The sequence below is a fragment of the Leopardus geoffroyi genome, chromosome C1 (assembly GCF_018350155.1).
Source record: "Leopardus geoffroyi isolate Oge1 chromosome C1, O.geoffroyi_Oge1_pat1.0, whole genome shotgun sequence".
Lineage (NCBI taxonomy): Eukaryota > Metazoa > Chordata > Mammalia > Carnivora > Felidae > Leopardus > Leopardus geoffroyi.
In genome coordinates, this window is record NC_059328.1 from 166,585,096 (window position 1) to 166,598,559 (window position 13,464).

The 13,464-nt window shown below is 40.3% G+C and overlaps 1 protein-coding gene and 1 pseudogene across 29 annotated transcripts in view; both read left to right on the forward strand.

Moving 5' to 3' along the window:
- Nucleotides 1–13,464, forward strand: part of OSBPL6 (oxysterol binding protein like 6) — a 217,076-nt gene that overhangs the window by 113,690 nt on the left and 89,922 nt on the right. For 24 of the 29 annotated variants that reach the window (XM_045480344.1, XM_045480351.1, XM_045480325.1 and 21 more), the window contains one exon: nucleotides 7,543–7,761. In XM_045480344.1, the coding sequence (XP_045336300.1) occupies nucleotides 7,660–7,761 (102 nt within the window). In that variant the 5' untranslated portion in view covers nucleotides 7,543–7,659. Of the gene's footprint in view, nucleotides 1–7,502; nucleotides 7,762–13,464 lie in introns of all 29 variants that reach the window. The other 5 variants (XM_045480353.1, XM_045480345.1, XM_045480327.1 and 2 more) reach the window with 1 other exon arrangement.
- On the forward strand, nucleotides 93–197 carry LOC123600081 (annotated as a pseudogene).

A 13,464-nucleotide genomic window follows, 5' to 3' on the forward strand; every position in this document is an offset into this window, starting at 1 on the left:
TTATTTTTCTTTAAATGAGATCTGTTCCTTGTCAAAAGAATATTTATGCCAGTTATCCTTTGCTTCTTTAGTGTTTAGTTAATTAGCATTCAAAGACTATACTTTCAGGGATCATTTCTATAGTTCTTTACTTAATTAGCATTCACATCCTCTGTAAACTCACCCTGGAGGCCTAAGTGATGTTGTAGAATGTAGGCCTGTCCTGTTCATTTCCTTGGTAAAGGATCTTAGGAGAGTGAGTAGAGAGTGACCAGAGTTTTCATCAGTCACAATAAAAGAAGTCTGTTTGTATGCTCTTTTCCTCGTTAGTTTTTTAAATAAGTGCGCCAGAAGCCATCTTGGCAGGGAAAGCTGTATTTTGGGGGTGCTTTGGAACATATCCATGATGCTCTTTGGAAGCCAGGACCAAGGAAAGCAGCAAAAGATAAGGCAGGGCCATGTTCTTGAGTGCCAGGAGAGCTGTGCCTCCAGGCCTAGGAACGCTGTTTAGCTGTTTATCTGTGGTGAGGCTTTTCCCTGGGCTTCTTGCTCCTCGCCTCTCTTATCTAGAGAAAATAGGTGGAGTTTGCCCGCCTTTCTTCTTTTAACACCACTTCACTGTCTTAAGAAGGGAGATCTATTTGGTTTCATACATCATGGTTTGGTTGTGAGTAAAGTGATTCCTTACATTTTATGGCATTTATTCTTTTTTTTTTTTTTAAGTTTGTGTCTTGAGAGAGAGAGAGAGCGTGCACAAGTAGGGGAAGGGCAGAGAGAAAGAGAGAATACCAAGCAGGCTCTGCATTGTCATCCTGGAGACCAACGTGCATCTCGAACTCACAGTGAGATCATACCCGGAGCTGAAGTTGGACGCTTATCCGACTGAACCACCCAGGCGCCTCATGGCATTTATTCTTTAGTGAAAGTACTTGATTTTTTAATTTTTTAAAAATCCTTTTAGCCTCTGCCTTTTAGTCATTTTCTAGGAAAATGTTTATCAAATATCTTATACCACCATCTTTTTTTTCTTTTAGAAGTGATTGGCTTATCTTCATGAAAGCATTCCTTGATTTTCTTTTTCTTTTTGTGCGTTAATGACCTTAGAAATAAAAAGATTCCCTACCCTCTCTCTATGAGGGAAAAAAAAAACTAATGTAAATGACATTGTAATGACTGTAATATATAATGATAATAGGCATTCATTGCTCTGGTGATGATCTTGATCGGAAAACTAGTTTATTCCATCCAGCAGTACAATGACATTTGCACTGATAAGATCAGTTGATGATAGGATTGCCCTGTCCCTGTGGCTTGTGCCACATCTACTGTGGCTCCTCTTGATTCTCTGTAAATAGTCATGCAGATGTTGAAAAAGACAAACCATCAACAACCCAGATACTAATTTAAAACACATCCTAATGTCAAAACCATGAAGGACTAGACCCTAATTTTATGAAGGCTGCATCCCAAATTCAGGAAAATAGTGACTGAGCCAGGTCTTGATTGTGGCAAACCTCAGCTGCTGTTGCAGAAAAGGAGGCTGTTTGAGAAAGAGCAGAAAAATTATTACTTAATTCTTCCAGGCTGTCCTCATACTTGGAGATTCTGGTTGGCCCCAGTCAGAAGTGGTATCAGCTCCTCCATGTTGTGTTAGAATACTAAGCGTAATTCTCTAAAACTTCAAATTAAATCACCAAGATTGGGAAAAGGACTAGGAAAAGAAAGTTTTGAGGTGGGGTGGTGTGGGGGAGGTTTTATATTGCAGGGGCGACTAGAAGGATACCATTTTACTCTTGACTGTCACATACAGACTGTAGGTTCCAGCAGGATTTAGAGAAACTTGAAGGGAAACAGAACTTTACAAGGGAAATTTTATCTTTCACAGTAATGGCAAATATAAAACTCAGTTAAAACCATCTTAAAATCAGTATTATAAGGAAAAGCAGATTATAAAGGAAAAGCCATCAGGCGTTGAAAGAAACAAAGAAGAACCATAAAATAGAAAGTGTAGCATGATTTGGCAGGGATAAGGCCAACTATTAGTTATAATATTAAATGGAAATGGGAAAAATATCGCTAATATTAGATTTTTTTTAACAACGCAACGTGATCTTTACTACAGGAATACATAATACAAAGTGATACAGAAACTTTAAATGTAAAAGGATGGACAAATTTCACTAATCACTTGCAACCAGAAAGAGAGCAGATGATACCAAATAAAGCAAAAAAGTATTGAAATGAATGAAGAGGGTCATTTTGTATAATAATCAAATGCAAACGGAATTATTATGAACTCTCACATGATAAATTTCATTGTTTCAAAATATACAGAATATAAACGTATCATGGTATATCCATGTGGTGGCCTCATGCATAGTGATTAAGAGCCATGATTCTAAAGCTCCTTTGTTCACAAAGAAGGCAGTTACCAATATATTGTTGGTTGAAAAAAGCATATTGCAGATAGATTGGACATTATTTTCCTACTTTGGTTAAGATAGAATCAAATGTTAACTAGGGTTATTTTTAGGTTGATGAAACTAGAGTCAATTAAAATATTTATATCTGAGCTTTTAATCTTTTTCTGTGGTGAATATAGTAGATTATTGCCCCAAGTATTTTTTGTTGCCTTATATTGGATGCTTTATACTTTCATGCATCGTCAACCTCAGTTTGGCCATGTGACCTGTTTTGGCCAGTAAGATGTGAGTGAAAGTGACATCTTCCACCTGCACCTAAGAACTGTCTCATGGTTCTACCTTCATCACTTGGGGGTTGATACAGGGTAGAGCTGCAGCTGAACTCTACAGGACATGTAAATAAAACATGTAAATAAACCTTTCTTGTAAGCCCTTGAGATTTTGTGGTTGTATATTACCACGTCACAACTCAGCCCCACTGACATAGTCAAGTTCCAGATGTTTTTCTGAACACATACAATTTATAATGCTTGTGAACAGCAGCTTGTAGAAGTCTTCCTTGCCACCTCATGCTTTAGTCAGGTCTCTAGGTCGTAAATCTGAATTTTATGTCACTCAGTGTAAATGCAAATGTTATAGCACTTACAAACAGTTGTAGTGATCCCACTGATATGAATGGGGAAGAAGACAGGAAAATCAGATGTTCAGCTCTTGTATTGCTGTTATTTGCAGCAACGATATTTTTCTCATTGAGTATAGAAATTATGTTGGTATTGATTTTAAAATCTATGGTCTTTCAAAAAACTAAATAAAATAAAATCTGTGGTCTTTCTTTACCTTGGGATTTTGTTTAGGCAATTTCTGAAAATGCGCTTTGATAGAGATGAAGTAATTTTTTTTAATGTCACACTAATTCTTATACTTTAGGAGTAAAGAGTAAATAGGTATAACCTACTAATAGAATTTAGACTTACTTTTGTAATACACTTTGAAATAGAGCAGGTGATTAAACACTTGATTGATAATCAGATTGGAATGAACTTTAAAGGTCATCTCACTCAACTGTAGGTACTCAAAATCCTCTTTGTTAAAAAAAATCAGAGGGGCGCCTGGGTGGCGCAGTCGGTTGAGCGTCCGACTTCAGCCAGGTCACGATCTCACACTCCGTGAGTTCGAGCCGCGCGTCAGGCTCTGGGCTGATGGCTCAGAGCCTGGAGCCTGTTTCCGATTCTGTGTCTCCCTCTCTCTCTGCCCCTCCCCCGTTCATGCTCTGTCTCTCTCTGTCCCAAAAATAAATAAACGTTGAAAAAAAAAATTTAGATAAAAAAAAATCAGAAATTAATAAAACAACAGTAATGTCAAAAATGATTCTTAGGGCGCGTGGGTGGCTCCATCCGTTAAGCGTCTGACTTCAGCTCAGGTCATGATCTTGTGGTCTGGGTTCAAAACCCGTGTTGGGCTCTGGGCTTACAACTCAGAGTCTGGAGTCTGCTTCTGATTCTGTGTCTCCCTCTCTCTCTGCCCCTCCCCTGCTTGCTCTCTGTCTCTCTCAGAAATAAACGTTAAAAAAAATTTTTTTTTAATGATTCTTAGAGTGAATTAAATTCTCTAAATCGCCTTTTCTTATTCTTGGTATTCTTCAAGATATTCATAATTGTAATTCAACCAAAAGATTGCGTTTTCATCATCGACAACTTACCCTGAAAATGTCATTTTAAATTAAAAACCAAGGTATTAGCATTTGGTATGTATTAATGGGGAAAGTGCAGTTGGGAGTTGGGCGCAGTTAAGAAAAAAAAGTTCAAGGGGCGCCTGGGTGGCTTAGTCAGTTAAGTGTCCGACTTTGGCCTAGGTCATGATCTTACGATTCGTGGGTTCGGGCCCCAGCTTGGAGCCTGGAGCCTGCTTTGGATTCTGTGTCTCCCTCTCTCTCTGCCCCTCCCCTGCTCATGCTCTGTCTCTCTCTGCCTCAAAAATAAATTAAAAAACATTAAAAAATTTTTTTTAAAAATCAAAAGAAAAAAGTTCAAAAGAGGAAATGTTGGCTCTTGATGTAGCTTGGATTGAATTTACTTCCACATGGATAACAGTCTAATTGGTTTGGTTGTTTCAACCTCATCCCTTGGGGACACGTGAATACCTCACAGAACCTCCATACTTTTAGCTCAAGTATCAGCGGCTTGTAAGATATCTTGGACCAGAAAGTACTTCAAGTCAGAGATTTGAGCAGTGTTCTTGCTTTCTGTTTGCTGGTATCACAGCTTGGCTTGAGAAATTTCAGTCACGCTTTAATTAGACTACCTTCACAAAACAAAAGGATTGGATGATCATCTATCGCATGTCGGCATATCACTGCCTTTTGACAATACTCAATGCAAGCTGATCTCCAGCCAAGGAAAGAGCTGTAAAGAATGCAGCTCTTTACATTTCTGTTAGTCCAAAAACTAATTTTGTTTCCAGAGAAAGTTTTCCAATTTGGGGGATAAGTGGTGGTGATAATGAAGTTGAAATCTGAAGAAAGGATTTTAAGTTTTATTCGCTAGAGAGTCCAGGTCTCCCAATTTAAAATAATTTGCCTTTTAATTATTGGGATTGTTCTTTTGAATCTTCTCTGTAACCAGGTAGCCATTAAAATCCTGATTAACACATTCAGGGTCACATAATCCATTAACGTACTGTTGCAGATTTAGAAAATAATAACTATTTGTAGGCCTGTATAAAATGTACCTGCACTTGCAGAGTTTACATGATCTGTACATAAATCATACAACACATTTATATCAGAAACATAATCTTTAAACATTTGTCTGTAGCCTAAATTTCTCTGAGCTAGGGACTACATTTCCAAGTGTTTATCTCCATTTGAATGCCTCAGTTATACCTGAAACTCATTGGGTTGAAACCATACTCCTGCCTTTCTGCCAATCCTGATTTCCTTTGGCCAGACCTCACTCAGAATACCAGAAACCTAGGAATCTTCCTCAACCCTGTCTTCTCCTCTTCCCCACTGCCCCCCTTCATATCCTGTTACAGCTGACAAGACTGGATGCTGAATTTCTTGCCAGATCTCTAGTCCATTATCTCTTGCTTCCTGATTGGGTCTCCCTCACCTTCTGTATTTCCCCAATTTGGTTCTCCTTGTGGCTATCAAAGTATCCTTTTATTTATTTATTTTTTTAAATGTTTATTTATTTATTTTAACAGGGGTGGGGGCAGAGAGAGAAAGAGAGAGAATCCCAAACAGACTCCACACTGCCAACACAGAGCCCAATGCAGAGCTCAAACAAACTCATGAACCGCAAGATCATGACCCGAGCAGAAACCAACTGAGCCACCCAGGTGCCCTTTAAAGTATCCTTTTAAACGTACAAATCTGATAATAGCACACTCCTTTATGGCTTCTTATGCCTTAATGATAAAAATCGAAAAGTTGAACATGGCTGACAAGGCCTTTCCCCTGCCTCTCTCTGACCCATCATGCCACTCTCTGATCATGATGGGCAGCACTAATTTCTTGATCATACCAAGCCAAATATCCAGGCACCTGCTTAACTCGTGCTTCTCCTTCAGACCTCAGCTCAAACACACTGGATCAGGGATACCTCAGACCTCCAGACCCATCGAGTTCCTCTCACCATGTATCCTCAGACATCTTTATTCTTTTTTGATTTCTTGATTGACTGTCTCTTCCTCTGGACTCAAGTTCAGGTCTCATTTTTCTTTAGCCTTAAGATTGCTGTCTGATCATTGCCAGGAGCTTTCTTTTCCAACCTGCACTATAGAACTTACCGAAGTCTTCTGTGCTTCCTTCAAGGAGTACTATCATTAAAATAGGGGCTAGAATTTGTTTTTCTGTCTTCTTGGATGAAGAAAACTTTGGGTAAGCTTTTCATCTTACACCGTCATGCTTACCTTAAAATTTTTTCTTTTAATTTTAGTTTGTTATTTTTTTAAATGTTTATTTTTGAGAGAAAGACAGAGCATGAGTGAGGGAGGGGTAGAGAGAGAGGGAGACACAGAATTCGAAGCAAGCTCCAGGCTCTGAACTGTCAGCACAGAGCTTGATGTGGGGCTGGAACCCACAAACCACTAGACCATGACCTGAGCCAAAGTCAGTCACTTAACCGACAGAACCACCAAGGCGCCCCCCCCCCTTTTTTTTTAATTTGAGAGAGAGAGTGTGTGAACAGGGGAAAGGGACAGAGGGAGAGAGAGAATCTTAAGCAGGCTCCATGCTCAGTGCAGAGCCTGATGCAGGGCTTGATCCCATGACCCTGGGATCATGCCCTAGGCAGAGATCAATAGTCAGACACTCAACCAACTTAGCCACCCAGGCTCCCCTAAAAAATTAGTTTTTAACAACCTGTGTTGCCAATTGAACGATGCTTCTTTTGGGCATCAGTTTTTGGTCCTAATACTTACAATGCAGGCTTTCTTTATTTGAATCTAAGTGAAAAATGAAGTGGCTCTTGGTTGAGGATAAATGGAAGGAAATCTGAGCATTATCCGGTTTCAGAACATGCCTGTCAATCTGTAGGTACTTGAAATCTTGTTGTTTTCTGAGCTGAGAATCATATGCAGATGTGCTGTGATCTTGAGGTGCAAATAACTGAGTATGTGTATTCTTGATCCTTCCTAAATGCTGGATCACACAATGCATAAAATGTGTGAACCCTTTTGCCTTTTATATCTGTTTTGTGTTGGATTTAACATCACATACATGACTTGGCTGAACTCAACTGAAGACAGACATGGGCTGAGCTCTTATGATCCATTGGGCAGGGAAATTTAACTTTCAGGGGAAGAAACTGACGTACTTTGGGTACTTTGGCCTGAGGGACCATGTAATCTGCTTTAAAACAAAGAGAATGGTAGGGAAGAATATGGCCTTGGCATGTGGTTTCTTTCCATTTTCCTTGTTGACAGCCTTCTTTTTCATATTAACACCTTTAGCCTCCACGTAAAATCTAGAGGAAGAAGAAGTATTTCCTAATGTGTCAGAGTTCTTCCTCTCACTACGTGTTGGTATTTTTCCTAAATATAATGACTTTGTATTTGTATTTTAATTACATGAGGTTTTCTTGCTTCTTTTGCTTGTAGGTATTTTGGACGATTTCACTATTTGCCTTCTGTTTTCTAGTCAAACCTGATTCATGAAATGGAACTGAAGCTGAAAACTCATCTACTTCTTTGTCTGTGAATTGGAGACACGACTGGGATGGTCTTAAGCGCTTACAAGTAGACTCCAACTGCAGCTATGAGTTCAGACGAGAAGGGCATATCCCCTGCTCATAAAACATCCACTCCAACCCACAGAAGTGCCTCTTCTTCAACACCCTCCCATAGGGACAGTCGGCAGGTAAGAGAATATGGTCCAAAGTGCACTTTGCTATCTTATGCAAATACAGTACCATTAGGATATGGTGGGCTTGCTGATTAATCCTGAAATTTTGTTGTGAAGATTTTTATTCCAAAGGAAGGCTCACTGTTTTCTGTAGATCTACGTGATGATGCCATGAAGATCCTGTTCTTGTTTCTCTGTTATTTAGGATCCTTTTTGAGAGTGTAGACCACAGGCAGGGTGGCTAGGAGAAGCCCTGCTTTCCTCCTCTCTGGGCACCTGAAGAGGGGGAACTGCTTCAGAACTTAAATGCTCTGCTGTCTATTCGTGGAGGTGGAAAGGGATGTGAGCCTGCCAAAGGCCTTCTTCCTACAAGTCTGTCACCGGCCTGTCCCGCACGAACTTCTGTTGGGGTTTCGTGGAATCTGGTTAACAGTCAGATTCAGGAATTAGGATACAAATAAAATTGTAGCATTGGGGAATTAAGAGCAGTGAGAGCTCAGGTAATGCTTAGAGCCAATAGAGAAAATAAATTCTTGTTTAATTATCCCATTGAGCCAATTCTGTACATTGTTTTTGTTTATGGAGGTACTTTGTTGCTATGTCAGTGGCTGTTCTACGCGCCAAGGTTGTGGGGGAATCGGCCATATGGATTTTCTTCATTTCCCAAACAGGCAGCTGTTTTGCCCAGCACATGTCTCAGTATTGCTCTTTGCCGTTATGACATTATCTTGTGATAGGATTTTTTGTTGTGTAACTGGAAATTCACAGTAAACAGGTTTAGTTAACTGTTTATAAAAATTTCCCTTGTGAAGGATACTCACTGAGTAAATTATTCTTGCAGGAGTTTTCCTCCCTATTCTGTGTGTTCAAGGTATATTGTCTAGTTTGTAGCACTATGAACATGAGTTCATTCATGGTCCATAGCATAGACTTGGGTCTTGAGACAGCCAATCCAGGTGTGAATTCATTCTTCTAGATGGTGGGGAAGCACTGTTGAGGGAGTGGGGTCCCTTAGGGAACTTTCAGTCTGTCTACCTTCCCAGCACCCCCTCCTCCCATTTCTAGCAAGAGATTCATGGGGAATCTGTAAGAATCAGAGATTCCTTACATGTGTATCTTTCATAGATTCTAAGGCAGATATTTCTGCTGCAGATATTTTTGACACTGGCGCCCCGCGTTATAGAGTTCAAACAGGACATCTACATTCTGTTCATGAGAAGCAGTTATAGCATTAACTAAATCTGTGATTACACCCAATTATAACATTTACTGCACTGCATTCGTATAGTAAAAGAAAGCAAAAGTACCATGAATGAAAGTACATTTATATTAAATAGCAACTACATGTTGAGATGCTTTCTAAGTTTGCAATTCCACTTTATCCTTTACCTGCCTCTCTGTCCTTTCTTGTTATGGCTTCTCCATTTTTTCCTTGCCCTGGGCATTTCAACCAAGAGACATTTTAAGCAGTGTGGCCTTCCTGGCTGCTGCGGGAAGGACGGGATCGACCCAGGTCACCCTGGAGAATTGTGGCAAATGGAAAAGACTGATGAGGGCTGCGGAAACATCTGTCACGCATTGTTGATCTGCCTGTTGCACCTGAGCTCCAGGGCTGCCGTGCAAAACAACAGGGAAAACTGAGACCCGAGGCTGCAGAGGGAGTCTGAAGGAAGAATATGGGACTCCTGGCTGGCTTGTGAATGACAAGTTTTATGATGGGAATAAAGTAGCGTGACTGTAAATTGATAATGAATTTTAGAAAAGTAAGAGACAATGTCCAAATGGTTGTTGTCTTTAAGGAGAGTTTAGTTTAGTTTTTGTTCATCTCAGTGCAAATTCTCCCCAAAATACTTTCTTCTCTGCTTCCTTCCTGTCTCCTGTTTTGTGTCTTGTTCATCTCTCTCAGGGGAGAGAATAAAGAACAATTGTAGTTCTGTTTTTTCTTCCTTATCTCAATCACTTACTAACATCCAGGTTTTTAAGGAAATAGGAAATTTCGAGTGATCCTGTGATGTAATATGAGGCACTGGTTTTTATATGCACCTATTTTTGTGTGTGGCTGTTTTCATAGTGAAGGGACATAGAGGAGGTGTGATAAATTAGTCTTCATTAGATGTTACCATTCTCCTGGTTTAACTGACATCTATGCAAATGAAGGCCATCATTCATGCAAATGATCGTATAGGACATGATCTAGCACATAGCTGAGAATTCAGCGATGCCTTAATGCACATTGCCTGTCATTCCCAAGTTCTGGTTCTAGATCACTAATTAATTGATTGGGCATTTCTACTTTTATTTACCACTGCATCTTAAATGAATACATATAAGCCCGTTTGCTGTCAGGATAATCATTCTCTTGTGGGCCCAGGGTCAAAGCCATTCCTTTCTCCTTTGATTCTCCCACATTCAGTAGGTGAACAAATTTTATTGATTATTTCATCCTTTATAATGTGATCATTTCTTTCTATTTGCACTGTCCACTCGCTAGCCCAGACCCTCATCGCCTCCACCCAACATCCTGGAGAGTACTCTGGCCTCGCTGTCTCCCTTATGGCCTGAGGTTGAATTTCCTGAACATGGCAGATTTATGCTCACAACCCTTCAAAGACTCTTGTTTACCAACATAGTTAAGGTCGGATTTCCTTACTTGGTATCCCTTGACCGCCAAGATCTGATCCAGCCTCAGCGTCCCATTGTCCTCCTACTCTGTACAGTCTCGTGTGTGCACCGTTCCTAAAACTGCCTTATCTCTGTCTCTGCCCTTGTCTTTCCTGCACAGAATATTCCCACTACACCTATCTTGACCTGATACCTCCCTGTGCTTCAAGGACTGGCCCACGTGAACTTCCACTGGCCACACGACCTCATGTTGCCTTCTCCCTTCTCTGAACTTTTATAGAACTTTTTGACAATATTTGACATTTTCATATTGTTTATCTTTTTGCGTACAGATCTCCTAAACTGTGTTGCAAACTCTTTTAAGCAGAAGACACACTCTAATTCTTCAGAGACAAGCCTTGCACCTCAAATATTTTAATATATCCTACAAGATATTTTTAAAGGCTGCAATGGTATTAGTCTTGTCTTCGTACTACGGATTTGCCGTTCCAGATTTATTTGTCCTCTCCCTTCTTCCTTCCTCAGAGATAAGTAAAACAAAGAACATCTGCCAAGTGCATAGTAGTAATTGGCTATCCTTCCTGTGGCAAAATTATGTAGCACAACAGGTGAAGGAGGGAGAGGAGCTAGGAAATGAAGTGATTCAGTTGCCCCTGTGATTTCACTGAGTGTTTCTTCATCAACACAAGAGGGTCAAGACTCCACTTAGTATTTAACAAGTTGGAAGACTTTAGTAAATGCTCCATTTACATTTCATTCCAGACTGATATTTGATGTTAGAACATCTAACAAAATTAACTGTATGTGTGTGTGCAAGAGAGACAGAGAGGGAGAGACAAAAACAGAGAGAGAGAGATCAATAATGATTCATAAGCTGCAAGAAATATATGCCCTAAAATTTTCAAAAAGGATATAAAAAAGTTGATTAGGACATCTAGGTTTTACACAGAAACCAGCATTTCCCAGTGTATGCCAAAGAATGCTTTCCCCTTGATGTTGCATGAAAAAGAGAATTTTATTGTCAAAGAAGTTAGAGAAATGCTAAACATGGTCTCTTTTTGCAATATGCGTTAATAAATTAATGTATATTAATATACATCAGGCAACTAATGTAACGAGTGAGTTACAACTTTAACTGAACGCTTCTAGAATATAGTAGGTTGTGGAACTTTTTTTTATTTTCCGAAGATTTAGTTGTTATTCCAGATTCTTCTCTCTGTTAAGAAATTGGAAAATCTAGGAATACTGAGCCCAGATTGCAAATGGCAACACTAAACTGGGCTCAGGAGTAGCTTCCCCTTGAGATGGGGCATATACCCTCTGATCAGCCACAGTCCCCTACCTCTCCTTATTGTATTTCAATACGTATGTTTCCTGCCTGGCCCCAGAAGGCATTTGAATTGCCAGCCCTGATCCTGGATATCAAGTCAACCACAGTGATATTGAAGTTACCAAGGGTGATCTCCACTTGGACGTTAAGAAGGCATCTCGGGGTGCCTGGGTGGCTCAGTTGGTTAAGCATCCGACTTCGGCTCAGGTCATGATTTCACAGTTCGTGGGTTTGTGCTCCATGTTGGACTCTGGGCTTATGGCTCAGAGCCTGGAGCCGGCTTCGGATTCTGTGTCTCCCTCTCTCTCTGCCCCTCCCCCGCTCATTCTCTCTGTCTCTCTCTCTCTCTCTCTCAAAAATAAACATTAAAAAAAAAATTAAAAAAAAGAAGACATCTCACACTTAACATGTCCAAAACTGAATTCCTAATTTCCCTCTCAAATCTGCCCCTTCCCAGTCTTCCTTATCTCAGTAAGCAGCAACTCTGTCCTTCCTTTTGGTACAGCCAGAAACCTCACCAGGAGTCATCCTTCTTGTTTTTTTCTCACACCTGCTTCCAAATCCTCAGTGAATCCTATCGGTTCTACCTTCAGATGTACCTGGGTTCTGACCACTGCTTGCCACCTCCTCCCTCTCCACTCTGGCCTGAGCTACCATCATTTCGCACCTGGATGATGGCCATAGTCTTCCAACTGGTTTCCCTGCTTCTACTGTTGCCTGACATACAGGTCATATTTTTACAGAGTAGTCAGAGTGATCCCTTCAAAACCTAAGTCACAGCAAGCCACTCCACTGCTCCAAACCCTTCATTGGTCCCCATCTGTTTCTAAATAATACTTAAATTGCTGACCATTGCCTACAGGGTCATTCATTATCTGGTTCTGCCTACCTCTCTGATTCTGTTTCCTGCCTTGTTCTCCTTCACTTAGATCTAGCATTTCTCCTCAGTTGTGCTCCCACCTCAAGGCCTTTATGTTTTGGACCCTCTTAGCCTCACTTGCTTTTCATTCCAGGCATCCCCAGGTTTGCTCATACATTTGACTCATTTCCAAATGTAGCCTTTTTGCATAGCCTTCTCTGACCTACCCTGCATATCCTCATCACTCATTGTCTATGTACCTCATTTTATTTGTCTCTAAAGCATTAACCACGACCTGACAGGTTACATATTTATCTGTTCATATCTGTGTCCCCTTCCTCTCTTGATTGTCACTGACCTGTAAGCTCCCTGAAAACTGAGATTTTATTTCATTCAATAATGTACCCCTAGCACCTCCCACAATACCTCACATATGGTATGGCTCAGAATATATTTGAATGAATAAATGAATGAGGGATTGGCATGGAGAGGCAGATTGGGAACCAGGCTCCAGAGGTCTTGAGAACTATGAAGGAACAGTCATGAGGTTGGGAGGTGACAAAGAAAGAAAGTAGTATAGTGGGGAGCTCCGTGTCTCCCAAGAAGAGTAGATCTTGAGAGTGGAAGAGAGATGGTCCAAAGGTGGCAGGGGGGAGCTAAGAACACAGACTTTTCTGCTTGCTGCTGATGGTGATTATATGGTGGAATAAATGACTTGAGGCTTATGAAGGAAATGGCATCAGACAAAAGCAAAGCATTGGGAGTGTCCTGCACACATATTAAAAATATTGTTGGGGGTGGGAGGTAACATGTTATTTTATTTTATTTATTTTTTATTTGAGTATAGTTGACACACAATGTTAAATTAGTTTCAGGTGTACAACACAATGATTCGACAACTTCGTAA